The sequence below is a fragment of the Cavia porcellus genome, unplaced genomic scaffold (genome assembly GCF_034190915.1).
Source record: "Cavia porcellus strain 051 isolate PalLab524CR breed Dunkin Hartley unplaced genomic scaffold, mCavPor4.1 scaffold_1, whole genome shotgun sequence".
NCBI lineage: Eukaryota > Metazoa > Chordata > Mammalia > Rodentia > Caviidae > Cavia > Cavia porcellus.
In genome coordinates, this window is record NW_026947484.1 from 14,008,853 (window position 1) to 14,029,774 (window position 20,922).

Below are 20,922 nucleotides of genomic sequence, written 5' to 3' on the forward strand. Positions count from 1 at the left end.
AAGCCAAGTCAAAAGTCTTTAATTCTTATCTGTAGACCAACATGAACTTGACCCTGGTAGAAAGAAAAACAGCCCTGTTTATGCTTTTGTGTTTTCATGGAGCCCCCAAATGCTGCTGCCCTGGTCCCTGTCCTTTCCTGGTTCTCCCAGCATTGTTTGCTTTTGTTCTTCATTTGATTGAGTCTGCCACACCTGTGTGACTCAGCCCACCGGACCTGGGAAGACTGTGACCTTTGTCTTCTGGCCCCTTTCCTCTCCTAGGAGCACCTGTCTGTTGAAGACTTTACTAAGGTTTTGGGAATGACTCCAGCTGCCTTCTCCGCTCTGCCTTGATAGAAGCAACAAAACCTCGAGAAAGAAAAGGGACTATTTTAAGAAGAGTAGTTGTGGTTGTAAAGCGGCACCCTACCCTGCTTTCAAGGTTTTGTTATTACTGGCTTTAGTCCTATGCCAATCGAAGAGAACATTCCCAGCTGCCCCTGCGAGGAGGCAGCGTGCAGTAACGCCACTTTTCTTTAGCAATTTACCCTCCTTCAGAAAGATGCCACCTCCCCAGGGAGCCTGTGACCCGGAGGGGCTGGGTTCTTTATCTCCTGGACCACTGCATCATTTGTAGCCATCTTGTTCTAGAGCCTCCCCTCCTTAGATGGGCAGCTCAGCACTCCCACGAGAGTTCCGAGGCACTGCCCCAGTTTTTCTTCATCTCCAGCAGGTGGGCGGAAGTCCTGTGCGATCTTACATCTTTCCACAGCACTGGCCTCTCTGCATTTCCTCTTTACCTTACACAGGTGCTAAGTTAAAGAGGGCCTGTGCTTTGGAGAGCTGAAGGGCCTGGATTACTTCCTGGGTTACACGGTTCTCACTGAACAGCACATGCACTGGTCCCAGGCCTGAGGCCTGCAGCAAAGCATGAAATACAATGCTATGGTTTCTCAGCCCCTACCCCACTCTAACAAGGCAGAGGTGGTGTTATCAGAAGCCTCTGTGAAGCTGCCCAGGCTCCTGAGGAGAAAACCACAGGAACTCAGTGGTGACAACCCCCTAACACCAGGCACTGCATGGGAGCCCAGACCGGCAACCCACCACAGTGGCGCCCATGGCTTTACACTGGTGTTGAAGGGGTCCACGCTAGTGTGTCCTTGCTAGAAGTTAACAGTCAGACCAGTGGCAGGTTAATAAAGGCTTTAATTTCACACCAAAAAAACCTCTGTATAATTTAAAAAGGACAAAAAGAAAAACCATGAAGGATCCAGAGGAACAGTTCTGCTAAAACACAGATAAAAGTGCTGCTCCATATAAAATAACAGCAAAAAATCAGGATAAAGTCACTATAAACACAAAGAAAAAAAAATGAAACAAAATAAACACACCTTACAAATGCTGTGGCCAAGGCTGCTAACCACCCAGGGAGTAACTGAGGGCAAGCACAGGAACCTCACTTTCTGCTTTTCTCTCCCAAGGAGGTGGACAGAAACCAATGCAGAGCCAGGAAAGCCGAAGTGGGAGGAGGCCCTCAGAGGGAGGGGACTCTGAGGACAGGTTTGCACAGCCACGCATGAGCTTTGAGCTGTTTCTGAAACAGACCACTTTAGCTGACTGCTCTTCTTTGTTCTGGCATGGGACCCCATGACCTTAACTTCTTATGCCAGTGGGCACACCTATACTTTTAACTCCTATGCTTAGTTCAATGTCACTAAAATCAAACACCTTTTTTTGGAGACAATGTCTTGCTATGTAGTTCATTCTAGTCTGTAGTGCAGGTTGGCCTTGAACTCATAGCAAGCCTCCTGCCTCAGCCTCCCAGGTGTGTGCCACTACGCCTGGCCACTAAATGCCTATTCATACAGGCACACTCTACTTAAAACTTCAAAACCTCACACACATCACATACATGGAAATGAAACAATTTACTAGTTGTGTATAAGAGACTGCCTTAAGTCTAGTGGTCAAAGCATGCCATAAAGAAATCCATGATTGTGGTGAAACACAGAAAGTAATTCTGCCACAGAACTCTCAAAGCTTAACAAACTATAGTTTTCCAATAAACTATATTTTTCCAGATGTTACTAAGATGTATCAATAGGGACAAAAGAATCTTGAAGTAATGCATCAGAAAGATACAGGGCAGAGATCTATTAGTTTCTGTACATACTTGCAAGAGACAGTTACCAGATGTAGCAAGATGGGGAGGAAAAGTTCACCACCGCCTTATCAGGACATTTAGGAGACATCCACGTGTTCCCCAGATTTAAAGCAAAAATCCACCTCCATAGTCAATGAAATCAAACAGGAAGAAAGGCTGGGAAACCAAGGTAAACATTTTCAGAGGACTGAGAAGAGGGAGGGTAACGTTATTTGTTTCAATATACCCTCTTCAGATCACAGATCAGTTTTTCTTTGCCTCTTTAACTGCAATATGGGAGAATAAACTTAGATTTTTTGTTTCTGTAGATGTTCTAAATCATAAAGCTTCTCAGATGATTTTGTACTTGATCAAACAGAAAAAGATGTGTTTAATATGTGCACTTGGAATTAATGAACTGATTTGTAGTATAACTGCGTATTTTCTAAAATGTAAACACATTTACATTTGTTATATTTGCTGCTGAGCTATTTAAGTTAGGCTCTGAATTAACAGAGCACAGCAAGTAAACAGCTTTGGAATCAAAAATACAAATAGAAGATCAACTCATGGATTTGCTCATTTTATTCTGCTGAGATAAAACCTGTGAGTGCGCACATACATATAAATATATTTCTACAGAAGTTATCTTCTCGCAGGCCTACAGTCTTGGCTCTTAAAACAGCAACATCTGTCTACATGAGACTTTCTGATTCCATAATATTAGGGAACAGAAATCAACAAGCTTGAGTTTATTAATTTATTTTTTTCTTCCAAAAACTTCAACTAAGATCAAAAGGTTGTGTCCAAAACTAATTGCTAACACATTCCAATTCAAAGTCATTTGAAGTAATGTACCACATATTTGGTATGTTCAACAGGTTCATTATTGTGCAGACTTCCTGGAACTGTAAAACCACTCGGTTCCCATCTAACTTGGCCCCTCCTGGCCCCAACCTGCTAACTGACCCAAGCCCCAAATACGGCAAACTGATCACACTGGTGCAAAAAATATATATATATATTATCTATTTATAATTTAAAAATATATACAGTCAGCTCAAAAAAGAAAACCCCCAAACCCAACCCCTATCAATATAGTCTAGCTGAAACCTCCATTTACAGTAGAGTAAGTTAAAGGAAGGAAGGAAGAAGGGAAGGGAAGATTCACAAGGCCACAACGAAGGACAGAGAATAAAATTCAAGTCCCAAATTTGCAAGGAGGAGCACTGAGGTAACTCATATATTTTAGTAACCTATTTTCAACAAGTCCTGCCCAGGACATAAAGGTCAAACCAAATCAGACTTCTGTGCCAAGTGTCCTTCCACTCTATCCACGCATGTGAGCAACTGCACCGAGCTGCTTGGGAGGCCGCGTCACCTTACCGTGTTACTCTGCTTTTCTCTCTGTCTCAATGCAAACCTCACTTCACATTGTTCCCTATCATTTTTAACAGCTCAGAGCTCTCAAATGCAGAGAGGGAACAGAGTAACTAAAGAATTTAATCACTACTTCACTTATTTACGAGAAAAACTGTTATTTGAAGACAAACCTCCTGGTAGATAACAAAAATTTTAAAAACTTAAAAAAAAAAAACAATTATTTTCCTCTGCTTTAAACTACTCTGCATAACTACCACTGTATCATTCTGGACACTCACTATGGTCATGTGTGCTGGTGGATGGCAGAAGACAAAGTGTTTATCAGTAGTTAAGCGAAAGTGCTGAGGCCATTTACCACCCAAAACCCCAAAACTTGAGGTGACCTTGTCAGGACGCAACCAAGCTTCCAAAGGGGGTGCTGGTGCTCTGAAGGCAGCCTGTCAGGAAACATGCCGCATCTTCGTGATGAGTCTTAACACGTTTTCTCCCTCTAAAAACCTGATGTCTTGTCCCTACCTCAGAACTGTAGAATAATTTTCTTGTCTATAATAAAAGAAAATGAAACTTTCATCCTGCTAAATATAACTCTGTGCGACCCTGAGCCCAGAACTCCGCCCTCACACCCACCCTTCCCTGGGCCTTTCAGCTGGGGGTTAAGACAGCACTGGATCCTGCATCCCCACTCAGCCTCGCCTCACAGCACCAAGAAAGACAATATTGTGCACCTTTGTATCTGTTAGTTCGTGGGATTACTCAACCAGTCACATTTTAATTCTTGCCCTGTTTTAAGGGTATATCTGTACAGTAAATAATTATGCTCCAGGTTTTCCCGACAGCTCATGTCCTTCATCTCACATGTGCGGCAGGATTCTGGCTTTAGTGGTCCAGGGCTGGAGCTGTAATACAGTAGACATCTCCTGACCACTAGCTCTGCCGAGGCAGAGACACCAGTGTTTCTCCTTCTCCCTAAACATCCTACAGGGTAGGGTCATGCCTACTCCATGGTACAGAATGATCCAGAAGAAAAGAAAAGGTTCTAACTTCACCATCACAACAATATAGATGAACAGGATAAACAAAGTGTATGAAAGAATCTCTTCAGAGAAAAACGTGAGGTGTACAATGAATACCGAAAATATGACTGTAACACATTCCAAAGCACCAACGCTTCATTACATGGGAACCGCATGTAAACAGTACAGGCACGACAGATTTGTGAAACTTAAAAGCTCGTCATTCAACAGAAATGCCTCTTGCAAGGAGGACAAATTGTCATTAGTGTAACACAGAGGGCTGGCTTTCCAGTGAATTGTACTCGTAAGAAACACAAAGGACAGATTTAAATGAAGCTATTCAAGGAACATAAAAACAAATAGCTAACTGATTTCTGTATTTTCACATATTTTTTAGGTGGACTCTCTGACACTTTTATTTCTTCTCCAAACTTCCTTGCTGTTGGATTTTTCTTTTTTGGTTTTCTTGAAGACAGGGTCTCGCTATGTAGTTCGGGCTGGCCTTGAACTCACTATGTAGCCCAGGCTGGCCTCAAAATCACAGCAATCCTCCTACCTCAGCCTCCTGAGTGCTGGGATTACAGTCGTGCAATGCCATACCTGGCTTGCAGTTACTTTTGTGCAGGCATATTCCTGTAGTTCCCCTGAACTCATTAAGGCTCCATTCACCCTGCATGTATCTGTACATATATATATATATATATATATATATATATATATATATATATATTTACAACATGTACTCCTAAGACAAAACAAAGTACCACTCTTGTAGGGGAAAAAGAGGATCATCAGCTACAGATGAGACCAAGGTGTCCATAAAGTAGCATGGAGTATTCCACATAACTGCAAATTTTGTCTTTTGGTTTGGCCCTGAGCTGTTTGTTTGTTGCTCCCGCATCAGGTAGAATTCCAGATTCCCCTGGTCAGAGGAAAGATGACATCAGTGGCAGTGAGAGAGAAAATGCAGTGCGCACTGCCAACCCAGACTTCCTCACGAGGTCGGTTGGGCAGTCTTCCCTGTTTCCATGCTGAGTGCCTGAGAGTTCTTTTCTGTTTCTAGCAGCTCATCAAAGATCTCCCTTAAAATAAAACAAAACAAAAAAACCAGGAAGGTCAGTAAGTAGAACCAAAGCTCACACAGAAGAAAAAAGCAACAGGAAAGGGATACTGATTGTGTGGGGTAGCACACAATCCCACTGTGGGCCTACATGTTACTAAGTAAGCACCTCACTTCACCCATCACCATTTTAAACCCCTGCATAGTAATTTTTGAGAATGAGGTGACCTGGCAATGCTATGCAGCCAGCCATGGTGGTGCATGCCCGTTATCCCAGTATATGGGATGCTGAGGCAGGATTGCTGTGAGTTCAAGGTCAATTTCCACTACATAGCAACAACCTGACTCAAAAAAAACAAAACAAAAAAAAAACCCAAAGCTATGTAGTTCCCATTCGTATCAGTCAGATCTGAACTAGAAGTCAAAGGGCAAACTGGGTGTGGTGACATGTATCTGGTGCCTGTAATCTCAATGTGTGGGAGGTTGAGAGCTGAGGCAGGAGGATCACTGTGAGCTGAAGGCCAGACTGGGCTACCAAATGGTTTAAGACCAGCCTGAACTATATGGCAAGACTCTGTCTCAAAAAAAAAAAATAAATAAAAGTGTAAGGCCATAAAAGTTTACGAGAAAGCATCTTCTATCATAAAACAGTATTAAATTCTGTACCTACATAATATTGTGCAATGAACAGGTTTCTTTTTGGGTGTTCAATATAGTTAATATAGTTAATATAGTTAATGTTGAGTTGAGAGAGAAAATCTTCTAGACGTACAAGGAAATATCAAGTGACAGAATCCTTAAGCAAAAACAATAAAAACCAAAAATTGTCAACTAATCAAGTAATGTGGGAACATTTTATTCTTGAAGAAGAATTGAGGTAACTTTTAGTCAGTTCCTTGGTAGCAGGCAGTTTCTTACTTGTGCATATAAAAGAAGATGTAACCACTCCGATCTCGGTCAGTCTGCACCACAGTCTCTTGGATTTTAGATACTTCCAGATCATTGTAAGTAAACCACGCCTGCTTCTTAATGTCATACACATCACTAATGTAGTGACCTGCAATGAGCATTATACCTGTTAACACACTTCACATTGGGAGCGATCAAGGAGAAGCTTTTAGTTTTTCTTGATGCATTCAGCTTATACCTCACAAAACCAGGCAAAGAACACAGAAGAGGGGCAAATAACAATGGCCATTTACCTGAAGAAGAGGTGCTGCCAATGTGACTGACCACACTGATGAGCCGATAGGAATGAGGGAGAGTTCCTGTCTGCAAAACAAAAGTGGATATGACTTCTCATTTGAATGCAAGGAAAACACTGGACTTGAATTTATTATCAAAGCTGATACAGCTAAGCACCAGTGTGGGTTTATTTTTTATTTATTTATTTATTTATTTATTTAGAGCAAAACAGGGTAATGTCTGTTGAGGGATATAAGAGAAAAAATACGAGAGAGAGAAGAGGAAGAAAAAATAGAGAAGATGTGTCCTTCATGCAAAACAGGCTGCTGGTTTAGTCAAGACTCAAAAATGAAATCTAGTTATTAGTATTTGATTCAAGAATTCACTTCCAACTAAGAATTTATTCTAATGAAATAATTAAAAAGAAGCTATATACTAAATTATTCACACAGCATTATCTATAATAATGAAAAATTGGGTCTAACAATACACCCAGTAATAGTTGATGGGCTGAATGGAATATCAATCAGTATTATTCAATTAAAAAAAAATAAAAATTGCTCTGCCAGACATGGAGAGGCATGCCTGAACTACACAGTGAAACCCTGTCTCAAAAAACCAAAAAAATAAAAAATTCCTGCCATGTGGTGGCTTATGTCTATAATCCTAGCACTCGGGAAATTGAGGCAGGAGAATCATTGTGAGTTCAAGGCCAGCCTGAACTGTATAACAAAACCCTGTCTCAAAAAGACCAAAACAAAACACCTATGCTGACATTTAGGTACTGGACAACAAAATGAAAAAAGCTGTGAATGTTCACATTTTATATGTTCCAAATGTTAGTTCCCAGTAAAAATGAAAACTGCTATTCATGTGCTGCAGGCAGTCCTGTAAGATGCAAATATGTGATGGAATATGGCTATGTATAAATCAAGTTGTTCAAATGTTCATAACTTCTGGTGTAGTAAATTATTTCTGGAGATTTATAGAATATCTAAAATATAGAAAATACATTACGAAAGATGGGAAATTTAAATGTTAAAAATAAATAGTACATTCATGTGAGTATAGAGTATAACCAACAAGCACAATAAATAAAATCTTTAAGTTATATCATGACTAACAGCTTGAAAGAAACTAAGGACAGACTATCTGAACTGGAGGGCAGACTTGTAATATGGGAGAATGAAATGAAAAACTTCTTAAAAATAACAAAGAAACAAACAGCAATAATACAAAGACAAGAAGATGATAGGAGGATCCATAACTTAAGAATTAAGAACATAAAAGAAGAAGTAGGGACACAAACAAGTGACAAAAGCTACTCACAGAAATAATCCAGGAGAATTTTCCTAATTTAGCAAAAGGTAAAGATACTCAGATGTATGAGGCATACAGGACCCCAGCTACCTACAACCCAAACAGAGCAACACCCAGGCATATAATAATAAAAATTCCAGAAATTCAATACAAGAACAGAATATTAAAAGCTGTCAGAGACAAGAAACAGACCACTTACAAGGGAACACCCATCAGAATTACAGCAGATTTCTCTGCACAAACCATCAAATCACGAAGAGCGTGGGGGGAAATAATTCAAGCTTTGAAAGATAATAATCTCCAGCCAAGATTGAGATATCCTGCACAACTGTCCCTGGAAATTGATGGAAAAACAAGGTGCTTCCAGGATAAAGAGGAACTGGGGGAATTTGCAACCACCAATTCAACTCTACAGAGAGTATTGCAGGATATTCTAAAAAAAGAAAAATACAAAGAATCCAGAAATAGTGGCAGGGAGGCCACAACGAATGGAGCAGAGAACAAAATGAAGAAGACAAACTGACAGCTACTGACAGAAAAAGAGCTCAACAGAAATGAGGCAGAGAAGATTGGATGATAGGAACAGCTATTTTGGAGAAAATGACATCTTAATAGGTAATACTGATTTAGTATCATCTTGTTTTGAAGTCTCATCTAGCTTTTGTTCTTCTGTCTCCAATGGTCTAAATAGGTTGTATCTTATTGGATTTTATTATGTACGATAGTATAAGCAAAAACCTTTTAAAGACAAGGAGAATATACAGAAACCATTGTTCATTTTCTGTTAGTCGATTCTAAATACTCTGTAATGCTGTCATTCTCTTAAATGGTTTTACATTGTTTTGATATACTTAATGCTACAGTATACGACGTTGTACTCAAGGATTTCAAGGAAAGAGACAATATGGTAACTACTTTTAGGTCAGGATTATCTGGTGGTGAAACACTATTCTGCTTAAATGGTTATGTTTTGATCTGCGCTGTTTCGCTGTTATGCCCTCTTTTATCTCAATCTCCACTCCATTATTTACTTTTTTATTTTTATCCTTTTAATTAAAGGAAAAAAAATAGCAGGATATATTATAGTAACCCAGTTTGACTTTCCATTATCTCGATTTAAAGCCCTCATATTACTCTCACCATCTTGTTTTTGACTGATGTTCCCCTATTCTGTTTTGCTGGATAGTATCAGGTTCGAAAGTTTAGGCATCAGCTGTGAAGATAATGAGATTCATTATAACGCCCATTCTCGTTGACTTTTATCTACTTTTGAAGACCTACAATGTCTCCAATGTTTTGGTTTTGTCGGTTTTATTCTTTACTGTTTTGTTCAATTGTATTATAACTAATGATATAGGCAATTCTATTAGAGATAGCAGGAGGCATTATGGTATCCATTGTTGATCACCTTGTATTATGTTTTTATATTATCTATTATGTCCACCCTTTTGACTTGACCGATTCTGTTCTGTTATGTCACATTTGGTTTTACTCTCTTCCAAAAAAGTAATAAGAACCGTGGAAGCAATGAAACCCAAAATGTGTAATAGTCGTTGTACAAAAGAGAGGAAAAGAAAGTGCTCTAAACTATATAACTGCATGTATATTCAAGTGTATAAGATAGAAAATGATATCACAGAGTTTTATTGGATCATTGAACAGAACTGTTTGCAGTATCATTGTTGGAATGTCCACTTTACAAGCTTTAATTTTGTGACTTGAACAATTATTTCTAAGATGACAATATGTAATCCATTAACTAGTGATTTCCTACTGTTTATTTTTTTTCTGTAAATCTGTATAACTTGTACACTTTCTCTGCTTTTTTTTTTCTTTTCTCCTTAAATAAAATTAAAAAAAAAAAAAAAAGTTATACCATGACATTTTTAAGCACACAGAGTTGGGCGTTACAAAAAGTGTATCTCAACAGCTGTGTCACCACACTAGCCTACGGCAGTGAATTCTGAGTAAAATCTGTAGGAATCCAGGTGTGGTGAAGCTTGCCTGTAATCCCATCATTTGAGAGGCGGAAGCAGGAGAAGCATGGCTGGCTGTGCATTCAAAACCAGCCTGGATTGCACAATGATACCCTCTGTCAAAAGCACTACCACCACAGGGGGTGGATGTGGTGGTGCATGTCTATAATCCCAGCACTGGAGAGGCTAAGACAACAGGATCACTATGATATTGAGGCCAGCGTGGGCTACAAAGTGAGTTCAAGGTCAGCCTGAACTGCATAGTGAAACCCTGTCTCAAAAACAAAACAAAACCCCAAAAATTATTTAAGGAAAGAGAAGGGTAACAAAAGGACTAATGTGTGCTCACTACATAAACACAGTTTTCACTATTTAATTACACAGAGCGTACAGTACTTGGTGGGACTAAAGGTGGTTTATTATGCACTGTCTTTCCTCATATGCATACTCAGGTCTTGTCTAAGCTGGACACAGGACGGTCAGGACATATTTCTATTTTGTTCTGAATCTTATAGGTAGAGAATAAAGAGTAAAGGAGAAGAGACAATGAAGACTGCTTGACGGCTGCTCAGAGGGCAGACATGAACCTTTGGTGGACAGCAGCCCGGCTCTTCCCAGGTACAAGGCAGAAGGAGCTCTGATGACCTGACCAGCTCTGCTCAGGGATAAAACATTACCTCTGCATTTCTTTTCAGTTCCTCAGCTTCAGCTTCTGTGTATTCCATATCAAAAATGTCCTCATTTCCAGAATCTTCATCTGAGCCCAACGCATCCAGAAAAGAGTTGTTAAACTCTGAAGAAAGAAACACGAAATTTTGTAAAAGATGTGAGTAGGGAGATAAAGTAGCTTGAGGTATACATTTTATCACCCTAAGAAAACATGAACAGTATCACAGTTCAAATCACTCAGTTCACTCTGGGGAATAACGGCAGACATGAAACAAGTTAAAATACTGTTCCCTTTTCTTTTACACATATTTACAGGACAAAGGGGTCTTAACCTCCTGAGAAGGGAATAAAACTAGAAAAGAATATATAATTTAACAGATAATCCTAGTTCACCAAATTCTGTATCATAGAAATAGTACATAAATGTGAAGTACTGGTGAATTACAGGTGGGTGCCACCTTGTCCAGTACTATGCCCTCTTTCTTAAGCAACCTACTAGATGATGTTTTTCACCAAAATACAAGCATACAAGGAAAGAGAAGGAATGAGATCCAGGAAACGAGAGGCTCACATAAAGGAGAGTCAGAAGGACTCTCCTGCCTCAGGAGAAGGCAGGAGACCGGGAGTAGACGGAAGCAGAGGACTATGAGGCAGACCGGATCACTGTGACTACAGATACCTGACACCAGCCCACTACCTTGCACCCTGAAGACAGAATGCTTGCTTGCGCCTAGCTTGGACCCTTAGTTGTGACTGTTTCAACAACACACCCCTGGGGTTCTCAATCTCCCCTTCATCCCCTGCTGATGGGACCTGTGACTTATACTATGGAAGTGAGAGCTGGTGAATGGCCACAGCGGTGTTAGAAATACAAAGGGAAGCCACAGCCTCATCTCTGTCACTGTGTATCACTGCGGCCCCCCAGGACCTGCCCACATATTAGCTCTGCCCAATGCCAGGACCATGTGAACCTAATGCTACTTGCCACTCTGCCCAACGACCTCCCCAGAGCGAGCACTGGGAAATTCAAAGGAAAGCTGAAGCCATATCCTGTTCTCTTAGGAGTCCTACCAGTGGTGATATTAGTCATTCAATGGACAGGCAGATTGCTTGGGCCATTGCACTGGGCCATATCCCCAGCACTTCTGTATTTTTAATTTGGTCTCATTAAGTCACTAAGTTGCTCAGGTTGTGCTCAAACCTGTGGTCTTCCTGTGTCAGTCTCCTAAAATGCTGCAATTACAGATGTGTGTACCATTAGTCCCTGCTCTGTTTGTTTTCAAATTGTTCAGGAATATGCATACAGATACTAAAACCATAAAAAAGAGCAGGTAAATATAGATGTTAAGAACAGTTGCTTTCTCTCAGAGGAATAGAAAAGAAAAGACACACAAGTAGCTGTTTTTGAGAAAGGGCATTGCTTTTGTAGTCCAGGCTAGCCTCAAACTCAGGATTCTCCTGCCTCAGCCTCCTCAGTACCAGGATTATAGGTGTGTGCCACCATGCCTTGCTACAGGTGACTTTTGAGGGTATACTTCTGTACCTGGAAGGAGTTTAAATATGTTATTGTTTAAAAACATTTTACATACTCATCTATGTGTACTCATTTTACCACTTAAAAATTTAATTAAAATAATCTCCATACCTTGAAGACTCAATTCTGTAGCTCTTTTGAGGTCATCATCTTCTTTCTGTTCCCAGGCTTCCTAAAGGGACAAGAATAAAACAAAGGTATTTAAAGAGGTATTAGAATATTTGATGATACTATTTAACGAAAAGTTTATGATCCTTTTACTCAACCTCCCAGAGTGCTGGGATCACAAGCATGTACCATGATGGGGCTTGAAATTCTTTCTTCCTTATTTTGTTTTTGAGACAGGGTCTTGCAATGATGTAATATGATTATGATTTAATTTCCTTTCTTATACACATAAAATGCCTGAGCCAGGCAGGGACAGTGGTACATGCTTATAATCTCAGCTCTCTGGGAGGCTGAGGAAGGAGGATTCGAGTTTGAGCTCAGTACAAGAATTTTAGCAAGATCCTTCACCCTACCTACTCCCACCAAAAGCACTGGAGATCCAGCTCAGTGCAAAGCCCTACCCCCTAAAAAGCCCCACACTCAGCACGACACATAGTAAACGCACAGCAAACTGTTGTCTTCCTTTCCCAGACTGACATTATGAGCCAATTTCCATGGCATATATACATACATTTTTTGAGACAGAGTCTTACTATGTAGTTTTTAGGCTTGCCTTGAATTCACTATGGAGCCCAGGCTGGCCTCAATCCTGCCTGATCCTCCTGCCTCAGCTTTACGAGTGCTGGGATTATACTTGGCTCCATGTACAAATATTCCCACTGTAGCCAATGTCAAGCTACATCCATGACAGAGTGTACACCTGGGAAGAGACATACCCAACGAGATCTCCTGAGCTGATAATGAGCTATCTCTAGCAAACCGCTTATTTGTCTGTGTGTCTGTGACAGAGAGGTAAAAACTCTTTCTTTTTCTTTTTTTGGTACCGGGGATTAGACCATTGCCATACTAAAAGACATTCTGTTGTATTTAGATTTTCAAAACAAGAAAATCTATGAAGGTACCTATTTCAAATCCAAAATAAGCTCCAAATACTTTTTGGAGGGTAGTTCAGTAACTTACTGTGCATGCCAGGGACATAGTTTAGCTGCACAGTGCCTGCCTGGCAAGTACAAGGTCAGGAGTTCAATTTCCAGTACAAAAATAAAATAAAACAAAACAAAAAACAAGCAAACTAAAAAAAAACCTTATTGCATATAAATCATCTAGAACGATGTCTGACACATAATAAATGCTCAACAAATGCCATTTATTATTATACTATTTCTTGGGAAAGCCATATACAGAAAATAGCACTAGCAAATGTCTTACTTGCAGCCTGGCATGGTGGGGCTGTAATTCCAGCACTGGAGGATAGTTGCAAGTTTAAGACCATCCTGCGTTATAAAGTGAGCTCCAGGTCGGCCTGAATTTGAGACAGTGAGACGCTGTCTCAAAAAGACAAAACAAACAAAAAAACGAAAAACCCCAAATCCTCTTACTTGCTCCTGCAGGCTCTGGGCCAATGCTTGCTGAAGCTCTTGTTCTTCCCTTTCAGGCTCCATATCATACTGTTGGAGCCAATCAATCTCTCCCTGAGATCCTTCTGGAGTTTTGTTTTCCTTATTCTCATCACAGTCTTTTGCTATCTCAGTAAAACTGGCAGGATCTGAGGAAAGAAATGTGATGTTATTTTGGAAATTTGTCTCCCATAAATTGAGATTTCAGGATGCGAGTGCTATCTGCTGTTGACAGTAACTTAGCAAAACCCCATCTAAGGGTGGGTACATACAATTTCATCTTACTACATCTATATCGTGCTTTCCCAACCCGAGCACTACTGACAACTGGGGTGGGACAGTGGTTTTCAGGGTGGGGGCAGGAAGCAGTCTGCCCAGCTACAGAACTGTAGAATTTCAGCAGCGTCCCTGCTCTCTTCCTCCTAGATGCTGTTAGCGCTCATCTTCTCCAGCTGTGACTGCCACAGATGAAAGTCACTGACACATGGTCCCCTACAGGAGGGGTGGGACCAATCCTTGGTTGAGAACCACTAATATATGGCAGTGGTCTGAAACCTGAACCGATCAGCAGGACACTGTGACTAAGGATGGGGAAGCACAAACACCTAATACTCCGAGGTCAGTATTACACGACCAGGTTCTAGAAACAGAGTATTGTTAGGGTAAACGAAGGGTGAAGCTACAATCACTACTACACTGTCTGCCATAAGAGTGTTTATTTTCACATTAATAAATTAACGAGGGCTGGCAATGTAATTCAGTGGTATAAGCATGTGCTTAGCATGCATGAGGCCTTGGGGTTCAATCCTCAGCACCCCTCAATACCTACAAAATCAAACAAACAAGTCTTGCATATATTCTCAATCAAAACAGCTAGGTAAAAAATAATAAATGATATAGAAAGCTATCACAGTACGTATGTTTAAAATCATCCAGGGAGGTGAGAAAAATATTTCATCTCCTTTTTCTTTTTGTTCCTTCTGTATCTCTAGGCTATGGCCAGCTGGGAAAGTAAAAACTCTCACTGGGTTAAGGCAAGTCACATAAAAAAAATTTAACTAGTCAGTGATAATTATCTTTATGCATTCATCTTATGAAACTATTTATAAGTCAGTATATATGCTCTTTAATTGTCCTAATTCTGCATTTCATATGTCTCACTTGCTGTTGCTTTCTCTCACTGAAAATAGGGTCTCACTGAGCAGTGCTGGCCAGGCTTCTTAAACTCATGAACTTGCCCCAGGCTCCCAGGCTGGGATTACAGGCGTGGGCCACCACACCCCGCTAAAAACAGGTACTTTATTTTACTGCACAGGTAACTCTGCAGCTTATAGCATTTTAATGTTTTTGTCTTTTTTGAGACAGGGTCTCGATATACAGTTCACATTGGCCTTGAGTTTACTTCGTAGCCCAAGCTGGTCTCAAATTTCCAACTATCCTCCTCCCTCTGCCTCCTTAGTGCTGAGATTATAGGGGTGCACCAACAGGCATTTTGGTTTTACACTAAAAAAACTATAGCTAGTTATTTTTGAATTGTACTGAATTACTAAGTGAATATTTATTAGAAGAGAGGACAACAATGAATTTACTAGGTATGCAAGGGTCCCCTCTTTGTTTCCGTGGCATTACTGGGAACTGAACCTATGGCTTTGCTCATGCTAGGCAAGTGTTCTATCACTTGGCTATATCCCTAGCCACTTTTTAAAACAAATTTTATTTTAGACAGGTTCCTTAAAAGTTGCCCAGGCTAGTCTCAAACTTGCAATCCTCCTGCCTCAGTCTCCAGAGAAGCTGGGAGGACACGCTAAGGTAACATTCTTATGCTGAATGTATCATTTACTGCTTCCCCAGCTGAACTGAAACCTCTCCTTTTCCCATATCTTTTACTTCAGTGATGAGACGACTGTCCACAATTGTTTATTTTTGGGGGAAGACGGAAACCTGAGAATCATTTTTTCTTTTTGTTTTTCCTGGTACTGGGTGACTGAACTTAGGGCCTTCGCAGTGAGCTACATTCCTAGTACTTTTTAATTCTGAGACAGGTTCTTGCTATGTAGTGTAGGCTGGCCCTGAACTCATAGTAATCCTCTTGCTTCAACTTCCTGAGTGGTAGGATTACACGTGTGTGGCACCATGCCCAGTGTGAGTCAGAATCTTGCTAAACTGCCCAGGCTGGACTTGAATCTGTAATCTTTCTGCCTCCTAGAGTACAGGGGTTATAGCTGTGTGTCACCACACTTGATTTCTAGGGATCATTTTTCTTTCTCATGCTCATCTTCCCCTTTACCTCAGGTAAACCATTATTCCCTAACTAAATCCTGAATCCATCAACTTTTACTTCTAAGTCAAAAATCTTGGCTTGTTCGATCCCTGGTACCGATTAAAAAAAAAAAAAATGAAAACAAACAAACAAAATCTTGGCTTACAGGACCATTATCTTTTGGTCTAAACTTCACAGTAACCTGCTAACAGATCTTACAAAATTACCCTGGCTGGGGATGGTCCTTAACTGGTAGCGTGTCTGCTTACATAAGAGGTCCCAGGTTTGATTCACAGCACTACAAAACAAAACATCAAAACTAAAAAAAAAGTAGAAAGAGTATCTTTGGGTTTCTGTTACACCAAGAGGTTAAAGAAATAGGTACTGTAATAATGGTCTACATCTAACTGAGGAAGGTGGCGCTTAAGAAGAGAATCCATAGTAAACAAGGACATATAGTGCTTTTAAACAAACTTGCTCTCCCTAAGGCTAGTAGGGTTTTTTTTTGGCGGGGGATGGATATTTATTTTTCAAATTTTTTTTTACAAATTCATTTTATTCCAAAGATTTTAAAGAAAGAAAGAAGAAGGAAGAAGAGAAGGAAGAAGAGGAAGAGGAGGAAGAAGGAAGAAGAAGAAAGAAAGAAAGAAACAAAGAAAGAAAGAAACAAAGAAAGAAAGAAAGAGAAAGACAGGAAGAAAACTACAACAAAATTTCAAGCAGGGGCAACAATGGTGCATACATTGCACATTGTCATCCTCAAATCATTCACCCAGAGCACAAGACATCTGCATTCAACTGAACAATACCAAGCTGGTGAATTTTTAAAGATTTATTATTAATAGTGATTTTGATAACCTCAAATGATCTCATCCATTGGAATAATCAAGAACTAACTCTTCATGACAATTAAGTTTCTCAGTTCAGTTTAGGGAGTTGTAGCACTAAGAAAAAAAAATCAGAAAGAGACAAAAGCACTAATATTGCCAATGATGTAACAGGCAGTGATTATAAATTTAGTAAGAGAAAGGGAAAGCATAAATGCTGACATCGAGACAGAAAAAGCTAATTCTTGTATTAAAAACAACAATCAGCCTTTTTTGCAACCAGTTAAATTGAATATATACTTATTCTTTTTTCTTCTTTTCTTTTGGTCTTTTTTCTTCTTTTCTTTTGGACAGGGTCTCACTATGGCCTTGAGCTCACTTTGTGGCCGAGGCTGGTCTCAAACTTGCAATGATCCTCCTACCTCAGCCTCCTGAGTGCTGGGATTAAAGGAGTGTGACATCACACCTGGCTAATACTTACTCTTATTTTCCTTCCATTATAAAAGAGCTTAAAATTGAAGCTCTGACTCTGCAATCTAGAAAATAATTTTGTGATACTGAATTATTCTTTACATTTCCAAAATCCCAGGATGGATTAGTTAGAAGCCATCTGTCACCCTACAGCTTCAGAACACAATTGTTTTAACATTCGTTCATTTCATTCAACTTACCTGGCTCTGTGACTGTTCTGGGCTTCTCAGCTTCCACAGGGTCTGAATTTTCAGACATTTCTTGAATATCATCATCTGCAAATCCTGTATCTGGGCTGCTGGTTGGTTTATCATCTTCATGACAGAGGGTTGGGGAAGCTTCTCTCTTACTGATCTCTAAGACAGCTGCTAGAAGCTCTTCTTCATTCATTCTGTCAAATCCCGAGTTTTCCAATTCAGACTTATCAGGCTCAATTCTGCGTAATTTTGAATCCTGAAGAAGAGAGCTACTTGTAGAGGAAACTAGAATGTGTACAAATACAGCAATCTTTTTTTTCTTTTACACTTTTATTTTTATTAGTGCATGTTTGCAGCACAGAATGATTCTATATATCATGGGGAGTTGGTACCTATATGTAACACTTCTTAATTCTTGTTACATCCACTTTCCCTACTGCCTCCTTTCCTCCATCTCTTGGTCCCTTTTCTACTTGTGAAAGATCTCTCTTTCCTATTAACTAGACTTTAAAATGTGCTGCAACCCGTGCAGCAGTTGAGGTTTTTGGAGTGAAGGACCACGGGAGGATAAGAAAATAAAGAAGAGACAAAGCTGGGATCAGATGAAGCCCTTCCTCTCCAGATGGAAGGAAAGGAACCACCCCCTTTAGCAACATGATGTCAAGTGGTATTTCTCTGCCTAGCCATCCACTGCTTAGGTTGTCTAGGGTCTTGGTGTTTCTTTGACTAAAGCAGGTTTTTTCACAGTTTGCCTCAGCCCTGCACAGCTTCAACCTCTCCCAACACAAGCAGAAATTTTATTTCTAAAAATTTCTTTGGTCCTTTGGGTTATTTAACAAAAACAAGCAAGCAAATCTAATTTCTAAAGCAACAAATACATAAAAACACAACACTTCTGTATTTTCTGGCAGTATTGTAAATTGAACCTTTTGCACCTAGCTTCATTCCAAATCTTTTTTCCTTTTTTTGGTCTTTTTGGAACAGGGTCTCTCTATGCAGTTCAGGCTGGCCTTGAGCTCACTTTGTAGTCTAGGCTGGTCTCAAACTCACAATGATCCTCCTGTCTCAGCCTCTTGAGTGCTGGGATTACAGGTGTGTGCCACCATACCCAGCTTACATTCCCAATTTTAAAAAATTAAAAAAAAATTTTTTTTTAGACAGCCTTGGCTCAAACCTATGATTCTTCCTGCCTCCGCATCCAAGAGTGATGGACACTTTCATGCTTGGCTTGATGCTTTTCTTGATTATAAGAGGTGTTAAGCACGCATTTTGTAGAAATTTGGGAGATACGCTGCAATTGATAAAATCACTCTAAATAGATTACTCAGTGTAAGTATTTTTGTCCAGATACACATGGATTATGTTGTAAATATTCTGTTAATTACACCCACTGTTCCTTTTTTTTGTTGTTGTTGTTAATGGGGATTGAACTCATGACCTCACACTTGCCAGGCAGGCACTGTGCTGCTAAGCTATATCCCTCATTTCCTACTATTTTATTTACTTATTTTTGGTATCAGGGATCGAACTCAGAACCTTGTGCTTGCTGGGCAGGCACTGTACCGCTGAGCTATATCCCCTAACTATTCCATTTTAAATGTTGGCCGGTCTTAAATGAGACACGCAAAAACTGTACAAGATTATGTAAATTTTGAGGGGAGGGGGTCTTTTTGAGACAGGGTCTCACTATACAATTCAGGCTGGCCTTGAGCTCACTTTGTAGTCCAGGCTTATGTCAAAAGCACAGTGATCCTCCTGCCTCAGCCTTCTGAGTGCTGGAATTATAGGCATGTGCCACCATGCCCAGGTAGGATTATATAAACATTAAAAAGTTATACTGTAAATAATATTTCTTTTATTTCTGGAAGAATTTCTTTTTCTTTTCTTTTTTCCCCCCTTTTTTGAGACAGGGTGTCACCCTTGCAGTTTGGGCTGGCCTAGAACTCACTTTGTACCCCAGGTTGGCCATGAACTTGCAGCAATCCTCCTGCCTCAGCCTCCTGAGTGCTGGCTTTACAGGTATGTGCTATTTCTGGAAGAGGATCTAAATTTTAGTTCTCTTTCAAAGTGAGGAACCTCTAGTACTATCTTTAAAGTAAGGTAGGAAACAACTGAGAACACAATGTAATTACTGTAATTCTATTATATTATCAAAAGAGAAGTTTAAAACAAACAGTAACCAAATATGAGAGAAATACCTAGAAAAGCATTAATTACTGAAGTATTAAGGTAGATGATGATGTAGCCAAGTCTTCATGCTTACAATATAAATAAATAATCTGGTTGCTCTGTTGATGTAAAATGTTTACTACAGTTACCTTACTTAAACAGTTGTTATTAAAATTAAAATATAAAATTAGTATGCAGTTGGGTTTATAATTCCAGGATTTAGCAGGCTGGATAAAGTCGGAAGTTGGCCATGAATAAGGTCTAATATGTAAAAGTAGCTTAGAAGAGAAACAAAAAAAGTTTTACTCACAATTACATTAATTTCTTAAAAACAGACTGGTTCTTATAGCTGGAGAATTGCTTCTCAGCATTTTAGCTGAATCAAATGTAGTTAGAGAAAGCACATTCTTTAAAACTAGTATCAGGGCTGGGGTGGTACACGCCTATAATCCAGCACCCAGAAGGCTGAGGCAGGAGGATCAACTGAGAGTCTGAAGCCAAGTGGGCAATACAATGAGTTCAAGACTGAATTACACAACAAGACCCTGTTGAAAAAACCAAAATATAAAATTAGTATGTAGTTGGGTTTATAATTCCAGGATTTAGCAGGCTGGATAAAGTGGGAAGTTGGCCATGAATAAGACCAGTCTGAATTACATAAGGGAGACATTGTCTCAAAAAACCCAAACAGACACCTCATGGCAAGTATCTGAATGGAGCCACTGAGCTGCAGACCCGCCTTGTGTTATTCCTTCCATCTGCTGATACTAGATATAAAAGGTATTTTGGGGGACAGTAAGAGCGTCACAAATCTCCATCAGGTGCTCTGATGAAAAATTACTTACTTTCTCCAGGTCTTCCTGTTGCTGTTCACTGCTGGACATTTCACAAAGTCGCTGGCTAACAGCCACAGAGCGTTTTAGCTCATCCTCACTATCTGAATCAATACACAAAGATAAGGAGCTCTTCGATTTGAAGGTGAATTTCCTGTAATTAAAAAAATTCTGATTAACATTTGTCTTTGTTATTCTTCTGAAGTATAAATACCAAACAAAACACTTTTCCATTATGGAAAACTAGATTTTTAAAACAGATACATTAATCATTACCTTCGACCCACTCCTAAACAGCCATGCTCTGGAAACTGGTCACTCCTATGCTACTATATTAT

The 20,922-nt window shown here is 39.8% G+C and overlaps 1 protein-coding gene across 7 annotated transcripts in view; it reads right to left on the reverse strand.

Moving 5' to 3' along the window:
• Positions 1 to 1,165: 1,165 nt before the first annotated feature.
• Positions 1,166 to 20,922, reverse strand: part of Usp37 (ubiquitin specific peptidase 37) — a 77,816-nt gene continuing 58,059 nt past the window's right edge. For all 7 annotated transcript variants that reach the window (XM_063245095.1, XM_063245111.1, XM_063245103.1 and 4 more), the window contains 8 exons: positions 20,597 to 20,738; positions 17,586 to 17,838; positions 13,810 to 13,976; positions 12,374 to 12,434; positions 10,737 to 10,852; positions 6,781 to 6,850; positions 6,497 to 6,635; positions 1,166 to 5,600 (listed from right to left, as the gene is read on the reverse strand). In XM_063245095.1, coding sequence (XP_063101165.1) covers positions 5,513 to 5,600; positions 6,497 to 6,635; positions 6,781 to 6,850; positions 10,737 to 10,852; positions 12,374 to 12,434; positions 13,810 to 13,976; positions 17,586 to 17,838; positions 20,597 to 20,738 — 1,036 coding nt within the window. In that variant the 3' untranslated portion in view covers positions 1,166 to 5,512. The remainder of the gene's footprint in view (positions 5,601 to 6,496; positions 6,636 to 6,780; positions 6,851 to 10,736; positions 10,853 to 12,373; positions 12,435 to 13,809; positions 13,977 to 17,585; positions 17,839 to 20,596; positions 20,739 to 20,922) is intronic.